The sequence below is a fragment of the Hippocampus bargibanti genome, linkage group LG04 (genome assembly GCF_051943395.1).
Source record: "Hippocampus bargibanti isolate YZ-2025 linkage group LG04, ASM5194339v1, whole genome shotgun sequence".
Taxonomy (NCBI): Eukaryota; Metazoa; Chordata; class Actinopteri; order Syngnathiformes; family Syngnathidae; genus Hippocampus; species Hippocampus bargibanti.
In genome coordinates, this window is record NC_142737.1 from 14,839,025 (window position 1) to 14,861,427 (window position 22,403).

Consider the following 22,403-nt stretch of genomic DNA (forward strand, 5'->3'; position numbering starts at 1 on the left):
CTAGAACAAACCTTTAATTGTTTTAGATAATTCAAATAATCAGATGTAGCAGTCACATGAGAGAAGTTTAATGGATTGAACACAATTTAAACACGTTGCAACATAGATTATGTAATTCTGTATTGAGATTCTATGTAGGTGAACCAATCACTCACAAGGTAAACAAGTTAGAATTCTATACATATCCTGAACTTCTCTTGAATCTAAAATAATAAAAAGTAAATACAAAAAGAATAAAAACCAGGTGATTTTGAAGATGATAAATGTTTAAACATTAGCAAAGCTCAGTGCTTTGTGTACTCTTGTTCATAATTTAAAAATGTATGCAATATTTAGCGCATTAATCAACTCTATGTGAAAAAATCAGTTGCAAACGAACAAAACAAAGAACAACATCTACTTCCGCGGCTGTGTGTATGGTCAATGTTTAAGGAGTAGAGAAGGGTTTAATGAGACCCAGATCCATCGCTTTGACCAGACATGACCGTGCCACATCAATGGCTTCCTGCCTCTTGGGATTGTCTGCTTCCTTGCCGATCACTGACATGATTTCCAGCAGCTCACTTTCTATGAGTTTCTTGGCCAGCTCACCATCGTCCGAATTGAGCATGTTGTGCACCGTTACGAGGCCACGGTGTTGGATCATTGGGTTGGTGCTTAGACACAATCTCTGTAGGATCTCGAGCCACTGGACGGTCTGTTGAGAGGGAGACTTGTTTAATGTTATTGCAGCAATTCAGAGGGTTTGGCGCACCTTGTAATTTTTTACAAATGCAATACAGTAATCCTTCGTTTATCGCGGTTAATGCGGACCGGGACCACCCGCGTTAGACGAAAAACTGCGATGTAGCAAACCCTACATGTATTGATAAATTTACATGTGTATGAGTACAAAAAATATAAGGCCAAATTTAGTGGAACACATTACAGGACATATATACAGAAACTCTTGTTTGTAGTACAGTACAAAACTCTAATGCAATAAAGTAAACAGTCCACTATCAACATACAGTATATAAAGTATAATATTTACAGGTACACTACTCGTCTTTCTTGATGTAACGCACCGTAGATTCATTGACGTTTTAATGGCGTTCCTCAGCAGCATATTTTTCGCCTTCCCTCAATTTGTCAAGTAATTTTACTTTTTCACCCACTGTCATCATTTTCCTCTTCTTTGGATTGGATTGGATTGGATTGGATATGCCTTGATTAGTCTTCGCTGGATGAATTTGAAGGCGCGGGGCATTTAGGATCCATAGTCGGGGGGCGTATTAAGGATGTATGAATATAAGATAATGTGTAGAGTATGTAACCTGAACTAACGCGATGCAAGAACAGGAGGAGGGATAAGCATTCAGGGAGGTTGAATGCAGTCCAGTAGTGTCGTCTCTCGGCTAATCAGCTTCGGCCTGAGTCAGCACGAAAACAAATGAAAAAATAAAAAGTTGACAGTGCAGCATTGCATGAATGTAAACAAAGTCAAGACGATTAATGTACAGTAAGCAAAGTGATGAACATTTTGTTTACATTAAACGTCATTAAACAGTTATGTTGGCTGCTCTCTGTGACCCGCTGTTGTTTTACAGTACTGTACTGTGGTGACTTCAGCTGCCATTTGCAGCCCTATTTTTTCGGTTTAAAAAGAGCCGCGATAATCGAACCGCGAAGTAGCGAGGGATTACTGTACAATGACATCCACCACACAACAGCAAGAGCACAGAAACTTGTGAGCAGAGCCATGTTGTCCACAAGACATATATAGCGTTTGATTAGGACATGCCATTTCACTTGTGAAACATACTACAAGAGTCATCTTGGTGCAAAGCTTCTTCTGCGCAGCAGTTAACATAGCCACGGCTCCGGCTGCGGCGATTTGAAGCTTGTCATCATCTTCCCCGCAAAGTAGGACCAGTAGCTTCAGTTTATCATTCCCGTCCTCCAGGTAGCGCTCTTGGACCTACAAGAGAAAGACGTGCTACGTGTCGGTAAACTCAAAAACATCTTGTCGTGTAAATGTCGAAATGTAAAACAAACCCCCTCTGGGTTGATATTATCTACTTGTTGCTCTTACATCTTTACATGTCACAAGATTGCACATGCATTCAGTGGCAGCTTGTCTGATCTGCTCATGCTCCTCAAACATATAGCTCTCAATATCGGGTAGCGCATTTTCTTTCACAATCTTTGTCCTGCAAAAGCCGTATAGTGACCCAAAGAAAAAGGCATCGTTATATAAAAGCTGTAATCAAGAAATAGATCCAACAATATTACAAGGGGTAGAAGATGTAGCAATACCTTAGTTTTTCACTGAAGCCAGCAAAGTTGGTGAGGCCTCGAAGAGCTTCGAAATTTTGGATTCCATCTCTGTCTGTGTGAAGAAGGTTGACTAAAGGCCTCACCACCTCATACACCTGATACAAAAAATGGTTGATGTCCATTTCCCAAGAGTGTATCAATAATCATTGTGTGCATGTTTCTTACTCGTTCACCGGGAAAGGCGATCTCTGGGTTTGAAATGCATGCAATTTTGGCAAGGGCGTGAGAGGCCTTCACTTTTCCAGCCTCGGTGCCTTCTAGAGCCAAAGGGATCAAAGCCTGGGGGCAGAGCCAAAAGTGTGTGTGCGCGCATCTCAATCGCTTTTTATATGTTGACCACCCAAAAATCTTAACTCACCTTTCCTCCACCGTGGGCAACAATGATACCACGATCTTTGGGGTCCTCTGACAATGCCAAGAAAACCCTTAAGAGTAAAGACGACAACAAAAGAAGACATTTTGAAACCTGTGGATAGAATCATCCAGGCCAAAATTATAAGTGGGTTGATGTGCTGTATAAAAATGAACCTTGGGATGACATCCATTTTACAACATTTCTCATTGTCTGTTCTTTGTCATCTGGACTCCTACAGCAGAGATGCATCTGAGAAATTAAAAAAGGGGGCCAGTTGGCCCCCTTATGTCTGAAAAAGGAGCCAAATTCTAAAGATAATGGGCCCGATTTAACTAGATTGCCGTAGTATAAAAAACAGATTCAAATAAACCAAAATACATAAATCGGAGCATGATACAGTAAAGTCTCGTTATATCGATATCGGATATATCGATAGTCCCGGTTATATCGATACTATTTCGATGCACGCACAGAGAAAATTACATGCAAACGGGGTCGGATATATCGATAGTCCCGGTTATATCGATATTTTTTCGGACTCCCTTGAATATCGATATAACGAGACTTTACTGTATTTCTAAATTGCAAATGAAAAACCATTATTTGACTAAAATCTATTTTTCTAATAATATGTCAAATTTTAATTCAAGTGAAAGATTGTATACATTAAACAAACTTTTTTTGTTTTCTTTAGTTACTGCACAATCAATCCTGTGCAATTTTGATATTCTGAGGTATTACAGAGAAGCCAAAGAGAAAACACTGAGCACAATATTTCTTACTAGTGTCTACTTAAACCAATGTATTTGCTTTGAAGATTTCCATTGCGCTTAAACAGCTCTGAAATAATTCCTATTATCCACTAAATTTATAATTAACAGCAGTTTGCTGCGACAAATTGTCACTAATCTCCGCAGACTTATTAAATTGTTTCTTAAAAAACGAGAACATGTTCATTTGCTGGCTGTTTTTAATGTGTTTTAGAGTTCTTGTTCTAATGCTCCATCCTCATGTTCGATGTAAATGATGCAATGCACCATGGGTAAATGAATATTTGATTAGCCCTTTCGACAGTTTCCGTCGGATCACGGAAAAGCCCGAAATGTCCTCAACCACGACTTTGGAACGCACTGAAACAAATGCAAGGTGATTATGGCTAGGTATCGGTAAAGCAAGATGGCAGACGACCAAACTTAAAACCTCTGAAGGAAAACGAACAGTTTGCAATTGCTGTATAACTACATTTGTTTATTTAGCTATTGTAACAGAAATACAGTATGTCATATGTGGCGCAGACCATGTAGCAATATGCGCTAATCGTAATACATATGCGCCGGTGCTGGCGCTGTGGAGTTCCAAAGTTGCGCCAGTGGCTGTCAAAACGCACTAATGGCGCAAGGGCGCAGCCCAGATACATCCCTGCTACAGTTAAGGAACCATGACCCTTTTTTTTGACTGATGATTCTTTTCTAAGTTCTCAAGAAAATATTAAAGTATTCTTTTCATACCTCGAAAGCATCTCCTTGGTCTGGTCGGTCAGAATGGAACTGTCTGCTTTGACCATGACAGCAAGGGCAGATGTGACTCCAGCCTTGAGAAGGCGCTTCACTCTTTTCTCGATGAAGTCCTTCTTGTCCTGAAATCATTTTGGAGTCAGGATGTAGAGTGTGTGCGTTGATAATGCGTGTATCAGGGGTCATGGTTTGTGGTACCTTGGGATGTTGCTCCGGCACATGCTGTTTGGAGAACTTTGCCAACTGTACCAGTTCAGGAATGATCTCTTTCTTATCGTAGGTGTTGGTGCAATTAACCAAGGTGCAGGCAACTGCGTATATGATGGTCTTATCTTGAGACTGACATGGCAAGGAAGCAAATGACGTCAAAAGATGTCAAATCATATGAGCATTAGCATCTACGTAGGTTTCATTGGTCAATGTTTAACCTTGGCCAATTCAAACATGGCTTTCAATGCTTGCTCGTCCTCAACAAAGTCATCTTTGACATCAGCATCGTTAGTCAGGTAAGCCAAACCCTCGACAGCCCATTTTCTTGTTTTGCCATCAATCATAGGATTGCAAAGCCACCTGGAAAATAAAATAATGACCCTTAGTTTTTATGTCTAAATTATCTGATATGTGATTTTATCAAACATTTTGGCAAACATTTGCTGACCAATAACAGGGACACTATTGGATCCTTTAAATTCTCAACACTTCAAACTTTTTGTGATGTGTAGAGAAGACTAGCCGCACAATGGCTTCCATTTTTACCTCCTTTATGTGTCAGGTATCCTAATACTTCTGTCCAGGTCTTAATCAACATCGTATGTCCATGTTATTATGAAATGAATTTCACAAATATATATTATTATTATTATTTTTAACAGCCAGTGACTTCACTTTCTTTACTTCGATGTGTGTGAAATCTCACTTTCTGCACTGCTTGGCTAACTTCTCAGTGGAGCCCTCAGCAAATTGTCTTAAACTGTAGTCATCACCTCCGGCTGAGCCCAGTTTGCAGAGACCCTGCAGACGAAAGGGGAATTATGTATAAAAGAGAAATAGTTACTCGAACACAAAGGGAAAAAATATTTTCTCAATGCCTAAAGAGTACAGTAATCCCTTGCTACTTCGCGGTTCGATTGTCGCGGACCTTGATGCTTCGCAGATTTTTTTTCAAACAAAAAAAAAAAAGACCGCGAAAGTACAGTACAGTTATGTAGTGTACATATTCTCGTATTTCAATTCATCTTTAATACGCCCTCCCACCCCCGATAATGGCTCCTAAATGCTCTGTGCGTTCAAAATCATCCAGCGAACCCAAAAAGAAGAGGAAAAGGATGACAGTGACTGAAAAAGTAAAATTACTTGACAAACTGAGGGAAGGCGAAAGTTATGCCGCTGTACCACACCATTACAACCTCAATGAATGTACGCTGCGTTACATCAAGAAAGACAACTAGTGTACCTGTAAATATTATATTGTATGTTGATAGTGAACTGTTAACTTTATTGCATTACTGTTTTGTACTGTACTACAAACATTTACTGTGCTTCTTTATGCATGTCTTGTACTATGTTCCACTAAATATGGCCTTATAAATATTTTTTTGTACTCATACACATGTAAATTTACCAATGCATATAGGGTTCGTTACATCGCGTTTTTTCGTCTATCACGTGTGGTCCCGCTCCGCATTAACCGCGAAAAACAAGGGGTTACTCCACATCATTGTAATCGTGTGAAAGGTGTTCGATACAGTGTAATTTTTCTACTTTCAGTTCCAGGCCCACTCACCACCAAAGATCGTATCTTAATCTTTTCGTTTTTGGTCTTCTTATAGATGTCCTTAAGCAAGGACACGCCATTGGTGATGATGAAGCTGGCACGGCTCATCTTTGTCGAGGCATGGATGAGCGCCTCCACTGCGACCATCTGGTCCACTTCACGTTCAGAGCCACACAGCGCTACCATCATCTCCATGATGCCTTGCCTTCCAACCAAAGCGTTCCCAACCTCAAATGGACCTTGCAGAAGCCCCGAGATCACGTTGATGGCATGAATGGTTTTGTCCATGTCGTTAGGGTCAATTTTTGATCTGTGGAATAGAGGAAGATGTCAGTCGAGGCCAGAATATATCAACCAGCTGGTGTGTGAATTGATATGAGAGATTTTATGAACATACTTTATGTACTCATCACAAATGTCCCTGAAGTTGTTTCTCTCTGGGTCACACGTGAGGTCATCATAGAGTCGATTGAGGAGTACACTGGCAATCAATTGCGTGTTCTCGGTCAAGGGCAACTGGTCGGGTAGTTCAGGAACCTGACCGCATACCTTGAGGATCTTCTTAAGACCTGGGGAGGCGGCGATAATAAATTGAGGGCTTAATTAATTCACTACAAGACGTGCAAAAATGTGTCCACTTTTTGTGTCCAGTGCCAGGGTTTTTGTCATTGACGCTTGATTCCAGGACCCATAGAATATTGAGTTTTCGGACTACATAAACATTCAATACAGCATGAAAAACGTTAGGCTCTCTTCTGTCATCAGAAAAAAGTTATTTGCTGAATTATATGGGTCTGAACTTATATGAGCTTGAAATGAGGGTGGCTATCCAAAATACAATGTAACACTTTATATACATATTAGTTGATATCGCGCTTTAGCTGCTTGATATTTTTTAAACCAACATGCTATCATCATAACCCATTTAACAGTAAGATCAGAGAATTGTCATTAAACGGTGAGTATAGTTTAGCTTTTTTGAATGATGCTGTGCCGATTACCATTTTGTGTTTGGGAGCCTTTTACTGAGCATTTTTAGTTGCATGTTCTGTCACCACATGGAGACATAAGCCAGTGTCTTCTTGTGCCAGTCCCAAGCCCGAATAAATACAGAGGGTTGTGTCAGGAAGTGCATCCGACGTAAAAGCTAGGCCAAAATAAACATGCGAATCAAATCTCTAAAGATGAAGGACACTGATTCGCTGTGGCGAACCCTTGAAGGGAAAAGCCAAAAGGAAAAGAAAAAAACATGGCTAGAGACAGCGCTTTATCGGCACCATGAAACAACAAAACCAGAACAAATTTGCAAATGGTACTCTACGTCATAATTTCAAATCCCGAATAAATTTGTGAATGGCAGTGAATGAGTTAATTAGGCTGGACAGTGGGGCCTCGATTTACGACCTTCCCTTATGAAATTTTTGGTTTACGAACATTAATTGTGTAAAAATTAAACCTTGGATTAAGCACTACTTTTTGGGATACACACCGAGCGCCGCCCCACCACGGCTGGAGGAGTAATCTTCGGCGGAAGAACACCAAAGCACACGACCGAACAGCGCCCCTTCCGGCCTACCTTTCCACACCCCCTTTCTCTGAATGCACACGTCGATCGCCTCCAAGGACTTTTTTACAGATACTTTTGCTGTTATAGGACCGAAAAAAAACCCACCACAGGCTCGTGTTCAGACGAAGAAGACACAAAACAAAATTACAGTCGAGGAGAAGAAGGAGATCATTGAGAAACACGAACGAGGTGTGTGTTTGTCTGATTTAGCGGCCCAGTACCGATATGCGAAGTCCACCATTGCTACCATCCTTTGCAACAAAGCTTTACACAAAGGCTTTTTTTACTCGATGCTTTCAGGTGACTCAAGGCTTGGCATGATGTTACCCTTCGATCCTTGAAAGCAGCATGGAAGAATTTGTGGCCCGCATTAATCCTTGAGAGGGACTTTGAAGGATTTGATTCTCATGACTCTGTTGTTTTGGACGACATTGTTTCCATTGGACAGAACATGGGACTCGAAGTGGATGCAGATGACATCGAGGAGCTTGTTGCTGGCCATAATGAGGTCCTCAACACAGAGAATTTGATTTGCCTTCAAGAGGACAAGCAGAAGCAAGCCATTCAGGAGTTGTCATCTGAGGGCGAGGAGGAAGAGATGGCTGCAGCATCAAGTGAGAGCATCAAGGCAATGTTGGCTAAGTGGAATGATGTGCAGGCTTTTATTGAACAGTTCCATCCAGAAAAGGCTATGAGAATCATCAACATGATGAATGATAATGTGATGCCTCAGTTTCGTAAGACCTTACAAGTCAGAAAGCAACAGGTGTCAACTAAGAGCCATCAACGACCATCACAAATGTAAATAAAGTGACTTTATTATACAGTGCAGTGGATTTTTTTCATTAGAATACAATAGCACATTTATTATACATAGAATAACGGATGTTGTGTGTAGTTTTAAGGCTTATTTAGTTGAAAATTATATTTTATGGAGACCTGGGAACGGATTATTCTCATTTTAATGGTTTCTTATGGGAAATTAATTTTTGGGATCCACACTTTTCGCCTGACACCTCTGTCTGGGAACCAATTAAGTTCAGAAGCCAAGGCCCCACTGTACATGTTTTCTTTATCCCTGTAGATCAGGGGTGTCAAAGTCATTTTTTGCCGCGGGCCACATTGTAGTTATGGTTTCCTCTCGAGGGCCGTTATGAATTTGGGGAACCCATTAGAATGTTTAAATCCCTTCAAATATTACATATATATTTCATTTCTTTCATAACTTTGCTGCTGTGAAATGTAAATTTCTCCACTGCGAGACCAATAAAGGCAAATCCAATCCAATCCAATCCAATCCAATATAGAGCACACAGCAGATTAATGAATAACTCGTTTTCAAATCTGAAGTCAAGAATAATGACTTTTATTGTGGTTGACATCCAAAAATATGACATTTTGGCTCAGATTTTAGCAATCATCATGGAATTTAACAAGTTTGATTTGCTTTCGCGGACCGAAACAAATGATGTGGCGGGCCGGATTTGGCCCGCGGGCCTTGACTTTGACACCTGTGCTGTAGATAGTCAAATCTCTTCTGGCTTACCGTGATCGATGGTGAAGAGGGTCCTTGAGTTGTCTTGCTCTTTCTTTCCTTTGCGAGGGACATTTTTACTCAAGAGGTTTAGTGCCTGGTCTCTGCCATGGCCAGACACCTTTTTACTGCCAACCATCTCCAGCAAAGACAGGAGAATAGTCTTCAGATCTTTTGAGGCATCTGTGTCGAAAAAAAAAGATTCAACATTTCATGCAAACATTCATCTGCAAACTTGAAAAGATTTGCTATTATTCCAAGTGGCAAGTGGATTGTGTTTGCAGTCATCAAGACCATTAACGACTATGTATCCTCTTTTACAATTGATGATAAATAACAATTACGGGTAACTTTATTTTATGTTTTTCAAGCAGGAAAAAAACATTAATAGTTACTATCATGAGAAAATGCATAAAATGATGTCCCATTGAGACAATTCCTTCCCAGTTTGTTGATATGTTGCTCACTTGCGCTATCTAGCTATCGAGCTGGCTATCTAGCCGGCTATGTGGCTGGCTACCTAGATAGCTATCTATTAGCTAGCTAGATAGCTCTCTAGCTAGATAACTATCTATTAGTTATCAATTAGCCAGCTAGCTAACTTTCTATCTATTTGAGTTATTCCGGGTTGAGTGAACACTAGCGTGTGTGGCTGCCGCTGCTCACCCACAGGAAAACTTATTCTAGGACTGTAAAGTGACCGTGAGAGTTTTAAAAGGCGCTTAGAAATAAAATGTATTATTATTATTATAACTCTCACCTAAAACCAAGGACTCTTCTTTCCCGTATTCTCTTTTATCAGCACCCGTGAGGGAGTCATTGATGCATTGGAAAAGATTGCAAGCTGCCAACGCAATCTCCTCATTCTCAAGCGCCATAATGCTGCACAATTTATCAATACCCACCATGTGAATAATGGCCATTGTCTGTAAAGTACAATGTGAAAAGAACGGACCTTTAAACAATTTTATTTTCAGATGGTCAGCAATCCTGTAGATCATATTTCATACTCACCCGAGCTTTGTGTCCTGTGCACATTCCCGAAAGAGTACGAATAGCAGCGAGGATCATCTCAGGTTTTCCTGTCTCAATCATGTTGAGGAGCAAAGGCACACCATTATTCTGGAAGATTCTCTCTGCTCCTGCATCCTCTCTGGATAGTACGATCAGGTTGTTGGCAGCCTTCACAACAAAAAAATATTATTCATTTTGAAAAACAGTACTGTATGTGTTGTGATCTAAAAATCAACAGAGAATCTTGTGTTCATTCAATCGAAGGAACAGGTGAAGATAAGGTTTATTTTAAGCTGACAGTAAAAATAATGCACCTTTTCCTTCTTGTCTTTTTCCAGTTCTTTATCAAGGAGAATATCAAACATGTTTTGTACCCTTGAATCTGTGGAGAATGTTGTTTTGAGCTGTGAATGAAACACAGATTGAAATGAATCTTTGATCATATCTCATTTTGTTATTGACAATTTGAGGCATACACCATCTTGTACACACAACCAAACTATCTCACTCCAAAAAGGCACTATTAGAATATGAAATATTTTTATCTAGCTTACTTTTATATACTTTTAGAATGCATGTATTGTGGCAGGATAGATACGTGTAAGTGTGCTTCATTCAATGCTGACCTTGCTTTGGATTTCAGCCCCCAGCCTCCGGAGAGTCTCCAGGAAAGTTTTGTTTTTGGGTTCAATGGTGGCACATCTTTGTACATCTTTAAACGCCATGTCGAGTTTTCCAAGCTTCTCCAGAGCTTGGCAGCGCCGGTATAAGGCTTTAATGTCAGCCGCATCAACATCAATCGCTGCATAAAATGAAGAGGACAAAGGTTTAAGATATTTGTGTAGAGCTTTTTTGCATGTTTTAATGTTCATTTATTATTACTTGATACCTTTGGATGCATCTGAGGCTGCACTGGAATACTTTTCCTGGCAATATATTAAAATAATCACATGTGTAAGACTGATTTGCAAACAAGTACACACTTGAAAAGAGTGTTATATCAGTAGTAACAAAGTTTCTTACCTTTTTCAAATAGCAGGCACATCTGTTTCTGTGAATAACAGCCAGCACTTTCTTGTCCTGACAGAGACTGATTGCTTTGGTGTAACACTCGATCGCCTTGTCAATATCGCCTGCTTGGAAATGTTTGTTCCCCTCATCTTTTAACTGAACTGGATCTCCCATCTGTGAGAATAGTTTTAGTTACAACGCATACAATCATGCGATCATCAAGCATTCCAAAACTCAATGCAATAATCAGCAAACAATATAATATGAATCCAAATTGACCAAATATATTATTTCAATAGATTTGGTTAATGTATTGAGTCTCACCGTTGCTTGTAATCAGTGTCCTACTGACTTGGGTCTTGAGTAGCAAATGGCTCAGCACATGCACATGCTATCTGTAACTTTAAATGGCCACCCCAATACCTTTTTTGGGCACGATGCCGGGAGCAGTCAAACAAATGCTGCTGACCGAATGGACATGTACACACCTCTTGCATTCCTGATCTCATTCTAACAGTATATACCCCCCCCCCCCCCCACGCAAACAAACGGAATATAGGCAACACCCTTTACCATGCTCCTCTTTAAAGACAGCGTTTCTTCCAATCGCCTCTTGTAGAAGTTCAGTCAAATGATGCTGGTGCCATGTGACGCTGCCGCCACTCGGACACCCATTTATGTTTGGTGTCACAATGAGGTGGGCGAACTCACGGTGGCCCACTCATATCAAACGCAGGGGGGCAGGAGGTGCCAAGATGAAAGTTTCCCTGTGAAAACAAAACCAAACAAAAATGCTCCACATCAAGATTTCTCAAACTTTTATAAGTACTTGTGTTACAGAAAATAATACCACAGGAACTTTGAAGTAAAGCAAATATTTTAGGCATATCTGACGAATGCAACGCCACTCTCAATGATGGTCTCTTCCTGATAAGGTTTATTTAGAGCACAGACAGCTGAGAACTGCCAAGCGAAGTCTGATGCAAGTAGGAGGGGTGTGTGTGTGTGTGTGTGTGTGTGTGTGTGTGTGTGTGTGTGTGTGTGTGTGTGTGTGTGTGTGTGTGTGTGTGTGTGTGTGTGTGCGCGCGCGTGTGTGCGTGTTTGTGTGTGTGTGTGTGTGTGTGTGTTGGGGTGGGGGTTGACAGCTGGAAGACCACCAGAGTAACCTAGTAGCTTCTAGAAAGACAAGTGTGGAGGGAGGGGGGCAGTTGTGAGTGTAATAAGTAGTGTTAAATATGTGTCTGTTGATAATTTGTTTGTGGCCTATAGCATAGTGTGGCCGATTACGGTGGTCATCGTAAGACCTACAAGAACTTCAAGAACCATGAAGTGTTGGTATTTTGGTGTGGATTCACTGTATTGTAAACATATTACAAATCAGGTGAGATTCAGGCAAAAATTCGGCTGCAACAGGTTTTGTTTGGTATGCCTCAGCCTTATGCTCAATATGGAAGTTTAAAAATGTCCTTTGAAAATTAGGTCCAATCAGATCAAGCTAGGATGCCAGCAGGAACAGGAAAACATATGAAATGCATGACCACGGAACATAAAACTACTAAACCAGCTCAACTACACTCAAGGGCTAAGAGAATCATTGATTTTCATCACTAAATTATTTTTATTCTGTTTTAAATTTTCAATTAAGGGATGATTACTGAGCAAGTTGCTTGTTCTGTAGCCACAAAGAGACATAATCTTCTTGTGCCGGTCCCAAGCCCGGGTAAATACAGAGGGTTGTGTCAGGAAGGACATCCGACGTAAAAGCTTGGCCAAAACAAATATGCGGATCAAACCTCTAAAGATGGAGGACACTGATTTGCTGTGGCGACCCCTTGAAGGGAGAAGCCGAAAGGAAAAGAAGAAGAAACAGCAGCATTCTGCTTGATGTAAAAGTCATGCAAATTAAATTTGGCCAAAGTGTATTGAAAAATATAGTTAAATCCAATGGCGGGCCATGCATGTCACTCCAAGGCCTTCAGTAGTGCTACGTCTGAATCACTCCACAGCTGCAAGTGTGGTGTGATTTACTACACGTCCACTGGAGGATGTTGTTGGCCAGGAAATAACTTGTGACTTGAAGAACCCTAAGAAATACTGTCATTAAACTGTTTGAATTTTTACTAAGCAAATGAGGATTCATGATAGCCCCATAAACAAAATAATTTGATTCTGATTCTAAAATTGCAATATTATTTGCTATTTTTGCTAGCTTAGGAGCTGTCCAATGTTTTTAATGATGCCCATCTATTCTTGTAAAGTCCGTCTTGAAAATGGCTTTGACAGTAAATCTGCAACCAAATCCATTTATTCTCCTCCTCTTTCAGCCATTGTGGGTTGACAAAACCATTACTTGGTAATGGTTTTGTCAATACATTTTTGTGTTGATATACAGTAAAGTCTCGTTATATCGATATCGGATATATCGATAGTCCCGGTTATATCGATATTTTTTCGGACTCCCTTGAATATCGATATAACGAGACTTTACTGTAGTAATGATTACTATATCAACACAAAAATATATTTGCTTATGCTGCTCGCTACAGATACAGTGTGCGAGCTCTGGCCAGTATACGCTTATCACTAGCGGCTAGTGATAATATGATTGGTTAGTAACTAGCCAATCATGTGGCTAGCCAATTATAATTTGCGAACCCTCTGACGTTGCTAGCGCCTTCGAGCAGGCCTTGGGTTGCTAACTCAAACTCTGATTGTTAAAGCACCAGCTTCATCGCCATTGATTTTTGTGCTCCGGAGCCTGCAGAACTCATTGTGAAGGCATCCAGGTAGATTTCTGACCCTGGTAACAAATGATGGCTGACATGTGGTTGGTGAAATGCTTAAATATGAAAACACACATCTTGAAGCGGCACAAGACGGGGAAAGCAATGAAAGAAAGGTGGAAGACAATTTAGAATTATTTAAAAAGAATTTATGGACAAAATATTATTCACATTTGTCTGTGATTCAGATATTTTTAGGCCAGTAGAGAAGCCTTTGCAGGCCCAGACAGCCCTCCACTGGCTAAATCTAATAATACATGTGACCACAGATCAATGACAAAATCTTTAAACTGACAGCCTACCAAACACAAAATATAGAAAATCTTCATGAGTCTGAGGTAGATGAGATACAAGCCTGTTCACAAGGATGGCAGCCGTAGTGCTTTTCACAAACAGATGACTTCCAGTGGACAGATTTGGAACATCCAATATCTGATTTGGGAGATGACAGATTTTTTTTGCCATCCTTCAATTTATGTTCTTCACTTGCTTGAAGAATTTCAGATTGCATCTGAATAGATGAAGCACAGTCACAAAAGATTAAGAGTAGAAAATAAAACATGGATTTGTTCAATTATATTAATTTACAGATGAATAATTTGTCACAAGTATGGTAATTTAACAATCTTTTTTCACCATGTTGCAGTTTGCAGTGGTGTTTAAACACACAACATAAAGTTGTTCAGTGTTTCTAACTTGATCTCAATTTACTTTGTTTTTATTTATTGTACTGATTGCATTGCCTCAAAATAAAGTTAAAATTACCCTGGCTTTGTTTTCTGTCACATCACATACAGAACTATATCACACTCAACCATTGAAGGAGAGATCAGAAAGGGGGCACACATTGCAGCAATTATTGAGTGTGGCAACGAGGAGTTGGCAAAGTCGACAGTAGCTTGGAAGCAGATTAACATATGTCCAAAATGTTGCTTACATTTATTCCCCCTTTAGTCTGCAAATTAATAATAATAATAATAATAATAATAATAATAATAATAATAATAATAATAATAATAATAATTATTATTATTATTATTATTATTATTATTATTATTGACATCTTTGTGGAGTCTGAATGTAACTACCAGTGGCAATTGGATCACTTGTAAAATTAATGTCTGCTTGACAGCATTAGTAAGCAAAAAAAAGTCCAACATGATGTAGATGTAATATTTGAGCTTTGATCAATCAAGTTTTTTAATCACCTGGGTTTTTTTACTGTTTGGGGGTAACATGACAAATGTGTTTTCGAGCGTGTTCATTGTAAAATATAATCAACAACAAAAGTACACATGCTAAACAAATAATAAATACAGACCAATGCTCTATCTCGCCCATTCTAAAATGAGGTCAATTCAGAAATAGAGGTCCAGTTCATGATGACGGTTAGCTTTAACCGCACCATAATAAAACGGCGCATGACGCTTGCCAAAATTCGTAACTCCCTCTGATAAGCGTATCAAAGTGATTAAACAGTATCATTGGCGTCATTTCATAAAGTGCTTTAGAAAGACCAGAACAGCCACTTACCGACGTTGTGCCGTGAGAAGTCGGAACTAACTAAACCGGACAGCGCTGTTTTTGTTTACTTCCGGTTGTCACAGGAAGTGCACTAACGCAGCACCGGAACTTGCCTAGCGCTGGAGTCTCTTCGAACACTCTTGTTGCTCTCCCTCCCGATTTGCCCAGCGGTGGCTTCTCCTACCTTGCTAACAGCTTCATAGCCATTTACTTGTGAATCTGTACGGGGAATGTAGAATGGCCGTGGCGTTTGGGAAGCTCGCCGTTGGCACGTATGTGGAAATAAAGCGCAGTGATGGTAAGTTTGAGGCGAGCGCTCTTGTCTTCGACGCAGTGTCTAGCCCAAGTTGTTTGGGGATCTTTGTTGCTGTGGTGCTGCTGAGTGCAGCTGATGAACAACATCTAACGCTCGCCGTGGGAAAATGACAACACGATGGAATATTTTATGTTTCCCCATCAAGACTCATTCATTCGTGATTTTGATTCATCCCGCACGGCGGTCAGACGGAGTCCTCCTTTTGAACAAAATCACAACAAATACGCCATGATAAGGATATAGCACGATCAGAATATTAACCGGCATAAACTTGTGTTCTTAACGCATTTTATTCAAACAGTCTCACATTCAGTCTAACTGGGGAATGCTTCATTACGCAGCATTAACGGAGGATTAGTTTAATGGCTAATGCTAACGCGACCGGCTTCTTACCGGAGATCCGAAACGGGATGTCATTGATCTGTCAACGTGTCAATTTTTGAACCGTACGAGTCGTCCCTTTGAAATGCAGTTTTCGTACTCTGTTTGCTTGTTTAATTGAGGGAGCTCGACCTTGTAAATGGCAGTTGCTATGGGAACCTAGTGATGACCAGAACATTGAGGTAAAACGTGGAATTGTATTAAAGTCGGACTATTCTTAAAGTCAAAGGCAATATACTAATACCGGTACATATCCCTTGCTTTTTTGTTCGTGTCTTTTTCCTAAACCTTTCATGCTGTACCAAATGCAATCCTCAATAAAAGAGGTTAGGGACGTACATTGCAGTGGCAAAGTACAAATTGGCACAGGAGCATTTTTTCCCGCCGCACCCCGTAGTAAAAGAAAATCTAAATGTTATATTTGAAAAATTAAAAAGGTGTCAGCGCAATAATCTTTGCGCTTTTAGTGTCACAAATGTCCAGGTTCAAATCTTTTTTTGTTCTTAGAATACAATGACATGTTCTCACAGTCAGTCCTTAAAAGTGTAAAATGTGTCAGCAGTGGTGCGCAGGCACAAGGAGCAAAGCGTTTCCGTCCGCACACTTCTCAGTTAGCTGTTTTTTCATCCTGACCAGGGATTTCTCTCTCAGCAGGGGGTGATGGTGAGGCTCGGGCAGATTCTTGCCAGATTCAGGCCACTACCCCATCTGTTGTAGCCAGTATCCTTAATTCTGACACCACCCCCTGTGCTTTTTTTGTTACATATTTATTCTTGAGAACAACAAATATCCTAAAATAGTATACAAAAGAAACATGTTGGTGGCATTTATTCAACATTTTGGCTTTCTGCCATCGATTGACGCTTAAACTGCCACTGACGAGCCTTTTGTTTGTTGCTCTGTCTTATCATTGTTAAATACACCCATTCGTTTGAGCCCCTTCAACCGCTGGCAAGTATCAGCCTGGTTTGAGTATTAAAGTGGGACACAGTGGTCACAATGGGGTCCTTTCAGATAAGCTGCTATGACAGAGCCCAGTGTGTGACTTTGCGATGTAGCTCATGGCAATATAAATTAAGAAAAGTACAGTAATGGTTTTTATAAGATTCTCATAATGTCTTAGACTATATTTTGTTGTTGTCTTCCCTCCAGCAGTTTCCACTTTTCTGGGAAGACTTGTGGTGTATGTATATTTAATACTCAAACCATTTGAGAGGTCAGGTAACTGATCAGAGAGCCTGCTTTGATCAATAGATTTCAATAAAGCATGGATAGCTGTGTCTCATTTTGCACGTTGAAACAAAATTGCTCAAAATGTATCGGTAAAATTAATAATTAGATCCTATAAATTACAGATGATTCAGGTAAAAGCTAACCTTAGCCGGAGCCGGATTATTATCGAGAACTCATGGACACATTTGCATCTGTGAACAGAAAGAAGTTCTATTAAGTGTTTTACCATTTTCAGTGGCGGTCATGAGAATTGTTTGCTCGGGTAATGGATTGTTGAGGATTATGTTTTTTTATAATAATGATTATGATGATGATCGTTGCCAAACCATTTAAAACGACTTGTTGTGACAATGGTGCAGAGATTATCAAAATTGGCACAATGTCACTGTCTTAGTTCCTGCGACTATGTTGATTTATGAGTATGAGTAGATAAGGGCCGCGAACCGATGAACATCTCGGCAGTCTTAATTATTCGTCTCAGTTGAATTTTGCTGTATTGGATTGGATTGGATTTGCCTTTATTAGTCTTGCAGTGGAGAAATTTACATTTCGTGTTGGGTTCACACTTCAAGTCCAGGGAGACCGTGATTCCCAGGAACTTTAGTCTCAGAGGTGCTGATTGTGTGTGGATGAGGTGTTTTTTCTCCACCTCGTCTACTGTGTCCTGCCAGTCTTGAAGCCATAATCTACCGGCTAGCAACAGGAGAGGCACTGAGCTAGGACAATTTGGAGAAGAGGAGTTTAGGGATGATGGGGTTGAATACAGAGCTGAAATTATTGAACAGGACTGAATCATTTCAAATAGGATGAGAATTAACTCAGCTCTCAAGCCCTGTTGAAAATGTGTGAAAACTGGAGCAAGCTGATTCATAGCAATTTTCAGGCAGAAGATTTATTGCCCAATGGGAATACCATGTCCTCATGCATCACAAAGGTGATGAATGAAAGCACAGAGTAAGGCCTCTACCAATCTTAAAATCATAGTTCGCGCCATGTATGAGTATGGTTGCCGTCCACGGTAAAGAAGCAATAGCAGTGAGTGTGACCTATATTTGCACGATGTACATAAACACCTGCAGGGGAATTTTGTGGAAAGCTAGTTTCCATTCTTTCATTATCCCCATTGTAATCTCTGGGTGACCGACTTTTGAAAGAACACTGTCAGTAGAAGAAAAGACTTTGAAAATCCATACCAGAAGTCATTGAAGTAGCAGGAGCAGCAGTAGTTGTTTCTGCCACAATTGTCTCGAAATTTCTGAATACAGTATAATGGTGGCAGAAGGGCAAAATTAATCCAATACCGACACCAGACTTCACAAATGTGGCACGATTTTGAGCTCACAGAACCCGTCGGCAACAAACATAGTAGCCACTATAGTGTCACATACTCAACAATTGGTCACAATTTTATATTTAACTCTTGTACAGGACGCATACATGAGGCAATGGTGACGTCCCTGAACGATGACAACGAGAGTGTCACGGTGGAGTGGATAGAGAATGGAGACACAAAAGGGAAAGAGGTAAACCGCCATTTGTGACTGCTAGCGGCCACATCGCAGGCCTTGTTTTCTAAAGCTGAATAATTCAGGAGACGATGTCAGAGTTTTAATGATGATTATACAACCAAACCGCATGAACTAAATCATAAAGACACTTTCTTGTAAAGCCAGGGTTGGCTTTTGATGCTTTGGCTTGCTCATATTTCACTCATAATTGTCCTCTCTTGTCAGATTGATTTGGAGAGTATATTTACACTTAACCCAGACATGGGTCCAGACGAAGAAATTGTCCGGAGTCCAGAGACCCCTCCCCCAACCACAGGGGTGAAGGTTAATAAAATAGCAAAGGTGAGTCGTGTGTGCTTATTCCTAAACCCTGCAAATAAAAAAAACATTTGAGAGAGCCCAATGTGAGAACCAACATCCTTTTTCTCTTCATGATTCCATTTGCGTAATCGAGTTTCTAACTCGTTTGAAAAAAGTAGGCGCGACATGACAAAGCAGTTTGTTGCATTGACAAAGTCGCTAATGGTGAGGCGTGATTAAAAGAGGCCTGTGTTCTAATCAGCACTAATCTTGTCTCACAGGCTTTAACTGGGTATGTAATTAAGGTAGTGAACGAGGAACGCGGAAGATGATCAAAACGGAATGTGGCTCAGACATTAAAAACTCAATGGCTCACTGACAAGATTTGGTTTCTGCTTGCAGAACCGCGGGACGATAGCACCTTCCAAGATTGACACTCCTTCCAGGGACAGCAGAGGTTTGTTTCTGAGAATCATTGAGAGAACCCCCATCTTGGCTTTTCCTAGACTGACAAAAACTGATATTTTATAGTTTAAGTTGTAATGTGAATTTCTTATTTTGCTCTTCTTAAACAGTAACCAAATGATTACATCTATGAGAAAGTTACAATATATACACCTGTTGGGTGTCCTCCTAGAACATGGGTGGGCAATTCTGGTCCTCCAAAAGCCAGCATCTTGGATGTTGTATTCGTCTGCTCTAAATCATGCAGGATTCAAACGTACGGTATCAGTAGCCAACTCCTGCAGTCTGCTGATGAATACATTTACTAGAAACAACTTTTGTCATGAGAAATAATCTGTCTGCCAAGGCCAAATATTAGATTAGATGAAATTAGATTAGATTAGCCTTTAATTGTCTCACACTGGAGAAATGTTCATTTCACAGCAGCAACATGATGAAAGTAAGATGGAAGGAAAATAAGTAGAAAAACAAAATACAGGACCTGCTTTAAAGGCAGCCACTCTCATGGCGCCATCTTGAAGTCAAAAGAACAAAAAAACAAAATAACAAATAATATGACAACACAAAGACATCTCCGCACTTTCTGCACCATCTTTGTTGCTTGAAGCAGTTCTAGATGATAGAGGAGAGGATCAAAGTGTCCTCTTTACCATGGATCGCGGACGTCATGGTGGAATGTGCACGTCTGCTACAAGCTAAATGCTGAAAGCAAACATGAAGCTGTAGTATCCATTGACGAAAAGAGACTCTCACTTCTCCTGTCCCACGTAAATCTGCTTCAATTTCAAGCCGCAACAGTTGCATCGGCGATCTGCGCTAACGCTCCTTTCTGCTCATTGCGGATTCCTCAAGCCATGCATCCATCCAGCCGCAGATTGTCCAATAGCACCGACCTTTTCGCTGACTAAAGTGGGGCTGTGAAAATGCTGCCCATTACAGGCGCATAAAAGCACAATGGCCCCAGAGTTGTCCAGTGATGACGGTCAAATGGCATCAACATTCCTCCCAATCAAAAACAGTGCTGGCATATTCGTGCTGCCGAAAAGGCGCAACCACTCAGCAGCGTCTCCTTGATGAATGTCTAATCTTCTCATTTTGAGTATAGTATTAACAAAAAAAACAGAAAAAAAAAATATTTTAGTTTTTTTGAAAAGACCGAACAAAAAAAAAAGTTAGGCTTTGTTTTTAATTGTCATTTTGTTTCACTTTGCAGTCATTCCGAATCAGGCGCGACCGCATCAGTCTCAACATGCTGAATCAGTCGTGCCCCCTCCATCGCAGCAGCCTCAGCCCCCCCAGGCTCCCACACAGCAGCAGCTGCAGAATGGTAACGTGGGAGTTTTCTTTCACCTTACAGCTACCTTGCTCGGCTTGCAGGTGTTAAAATCGGTTTTACTCAGATCACTTTTTTCTGATGTCCTTGATACAGCTTTCATGTGTTAAGTTTGTTGCCTACATTTTTTTCAATTTAAATAAGTTATATTTGTTGACCACATTTATTCCAGAGTCTTACCATCACCTGCTAACCAGAAAGGAAATTGGACAACTTTGTATGTATCACCCATTCATTGCCCTCAGTGATTGATGTATTTATTTTTGGTTGTTGTTCTATGATAGTTCCCAATAGAATCTGACAATCCTCTTGCCTTTAAAGTACATTTATTTACACATGCCCAAAATGTCTGCTAGGTACTATTCAGACATGTGATGTCATTGGTGTTTGGTGATGTAGCCCAGATACTGTACAAACCACATCCCGCAGAGAGGATTTGTGGGTGTCAGTCAAACACTTGAATGTGTTGTGTTGGTTCACTGAGCGGTCTTCTTGGGTCTCTGAAGCACTTGGTGAATTGTCTTGGGCATAGCATAGCAAGAAATAAAAATAATAAAATAAGTAACCTCTGTATTTATTTTGCTGTTGACCTTTAGCCATGTGCTGCTTCACCAACAGCATCTTATTAGTACACAAGGGATGGTGCTGCTTCGCTGTTGTACTTCTTTGTCTTGGTGCTGCTGACCTAGCTCATTTCATAGTGGAGATTATTCATCCCTCTGCTTTGATAGTCTGTTCTTCTTGGGAAATGGAGCTATCAGGAGGCCAAGACTCTTTTACAGCGCTTTCTATGGAGCGGGAATGTGGTGCTTTGCAGGAAAGCAGGGCCATTGCTTTAATTTCACCTCTTCCGGTTATCAGAACGGGATGTTGTCTCACCTTTTTACACACACATTTAAATTACTCTTCTACTTTTTTGTATCACACACAAATGAAGTTTAATAAGAATACATTTCATTTATCACCATCTTTCACAACTCAGTTGTGTTAAGTCAATTCTCTTTGTCTTTTCTGTAATACCATACACTAGCTATCTGTCTGGTTGGCTATCTTGCTGGCTAGCTATTACCTATCTATTGGCTTGCTAGCTAGCGTTCTATTTATTTGTCTTACTATTCTATTTGAGTTACTTCCGGGTTGAGGGAACGCTGGCGCCTGTGGCTGCCGCTGCTCACCCACAGAAAAACTGATACTGTGACTAAAGTGACCTTGAGAGTTTTGAAAGTGGCTTGGAAATCAAATGTGTTATTATTATTGTCAATGTCACTTTACAAAGCTACCTAGCCAGCTAGCAGATAGCTTATAGCTAGCTCGAAAGTTAATAGATAACTAGCTAGGTAGCCAGCTAGAGTGAGGGGCAGGCAGTAGAATCAGAAATCTTGTTTTATTGGCATGAACACACAAGGAGTTTGTTTCCAGTAGTTTGAGACACAGTGCTGTTAAAGCAACGAGAAAGTCATTCAAAAATAAAA

General features: G+C 40.3%; 2 protein-coding genes across 8 annotated transcripts in view; one reads left to right on the plus strand and one right to left on the minus strand.

Annotated features, from left to right (window-relative positions):
- unc45b (unc-45 myosin chaperone B) lies at positions 1 to 15,520 on the minus strand. Of its 5 annotated transcripts, none has more exons than XM_088994243.1 (22): positions 15,405 to 15,520; positions 14,227 to 14,382; positions 11,662 to 11,855; positions 11,101 to 11,262; positions 10,967 to 11,003; positions 10,704 to 10,879; positions 10,392 to 10,481; positions 10,078 to 10,245; positions 9,824 to 9,989; positions 9,076 to 9,246; positions 6,360 to 6,531; positions 5,972 to 6,272; positions 5,105 to 5,199; positions 4,617 to 4,758; positions 4,387 to 4,527; positions 4,183 to 4,310; positions 2,678 to 2,744; positions 2,485 to 2,598; positions 2,299 to 2,414; positions 2,075 to 2,192; positions 1,805 to 1,960; positions 1 to 697 (listed from the first exon to the last, which is right to left on the minus strand). In XM_088994243.1, exons 3-22 carry the CDS (start codon positions 11,662 to 11,664, stop codon positions 428 to 430), a joined length of 2,793 nt encoding a protein of 930 aa, XP_088850369.1. In that variant the 5' UTR covers positions 11,665 to 11,855; positions 14,227 to 14,382; positions 15,405 to 15,520; the 3' UTR covers positions 1 to 427. The 5 variants fall into 5 exon arrangements, with proteins under 5 accessions (XP_088850369.1, XP_088850368.1, XP_088850367.1 ...); XM_088994242.1 differs by having other exon boundaries at positions 14,174 to 14,382; XM_088994241.1 differs by having other exon boundaries at positions 11,662 to 14,382.
- LOC148899175 (kinesin-like protein KIF2A) overlaps positions 15,504 to 22,403 on the plus strand; it is an 18,827-nt gene continuing 11,927 nt past the window's right edge. For 2 of the 3 annotated variants that reach the window (XM_088994246.1, XM_088994248.1), the window contains exons 1-6: positions 15,504 to 15,693; positions 18,754 to 18,848; positions 19,059 to 19,175; positions 19,536 to 19,590; positions 20,812 to 20,925; positions 21,104 to 21,148. In XM_088994246.1, coding sequence (XP_088850372.1) covers positions 15,633 to 15,693; positions 18,754 to 18,848; positions 19,059 to 19,175; positions 19,536 to 19,590; positions 20,812 to 20,925; positions 21,104 to 21,148 — 487 coding nt within the window. In that variant the 5' untranslated portion in view covers positions 15,504 to 15,632. The remainder of the gene's footprint in view (positions 15,694 to 18,753; positions 18,849 to 19,058; positions 19,176 to 19,535; positions 19,591 to 20,811; positions 20,926 to 21,103; positions 21,149 to 22,403) is intronic. The other variant, XM_088994247.1, reaches the window with a different exon arrangement.

What these genes read in the sequence shown, in the direction of transcription:
- unc45b (XM_088994243.1), bottom strand. An exon ending in GGGCTGAAATCCAAAGCAAG is followed by an intron (nt 10,482 to 10,703) that starts GTCAGCATTGAA and finishes TTTCATTCACAG; the next exon opens with CTCAAAACAACATTCTCCAC. An exon ending in GGCTTCAGTGAAAAACTAAG is followed by an intron (nt 2,193 to 2,298) that starts GTATTGCTACAT and finishes CGGCTTTTGCAG; the next exon opens with GACAAAGATTGTGAAAGAAA.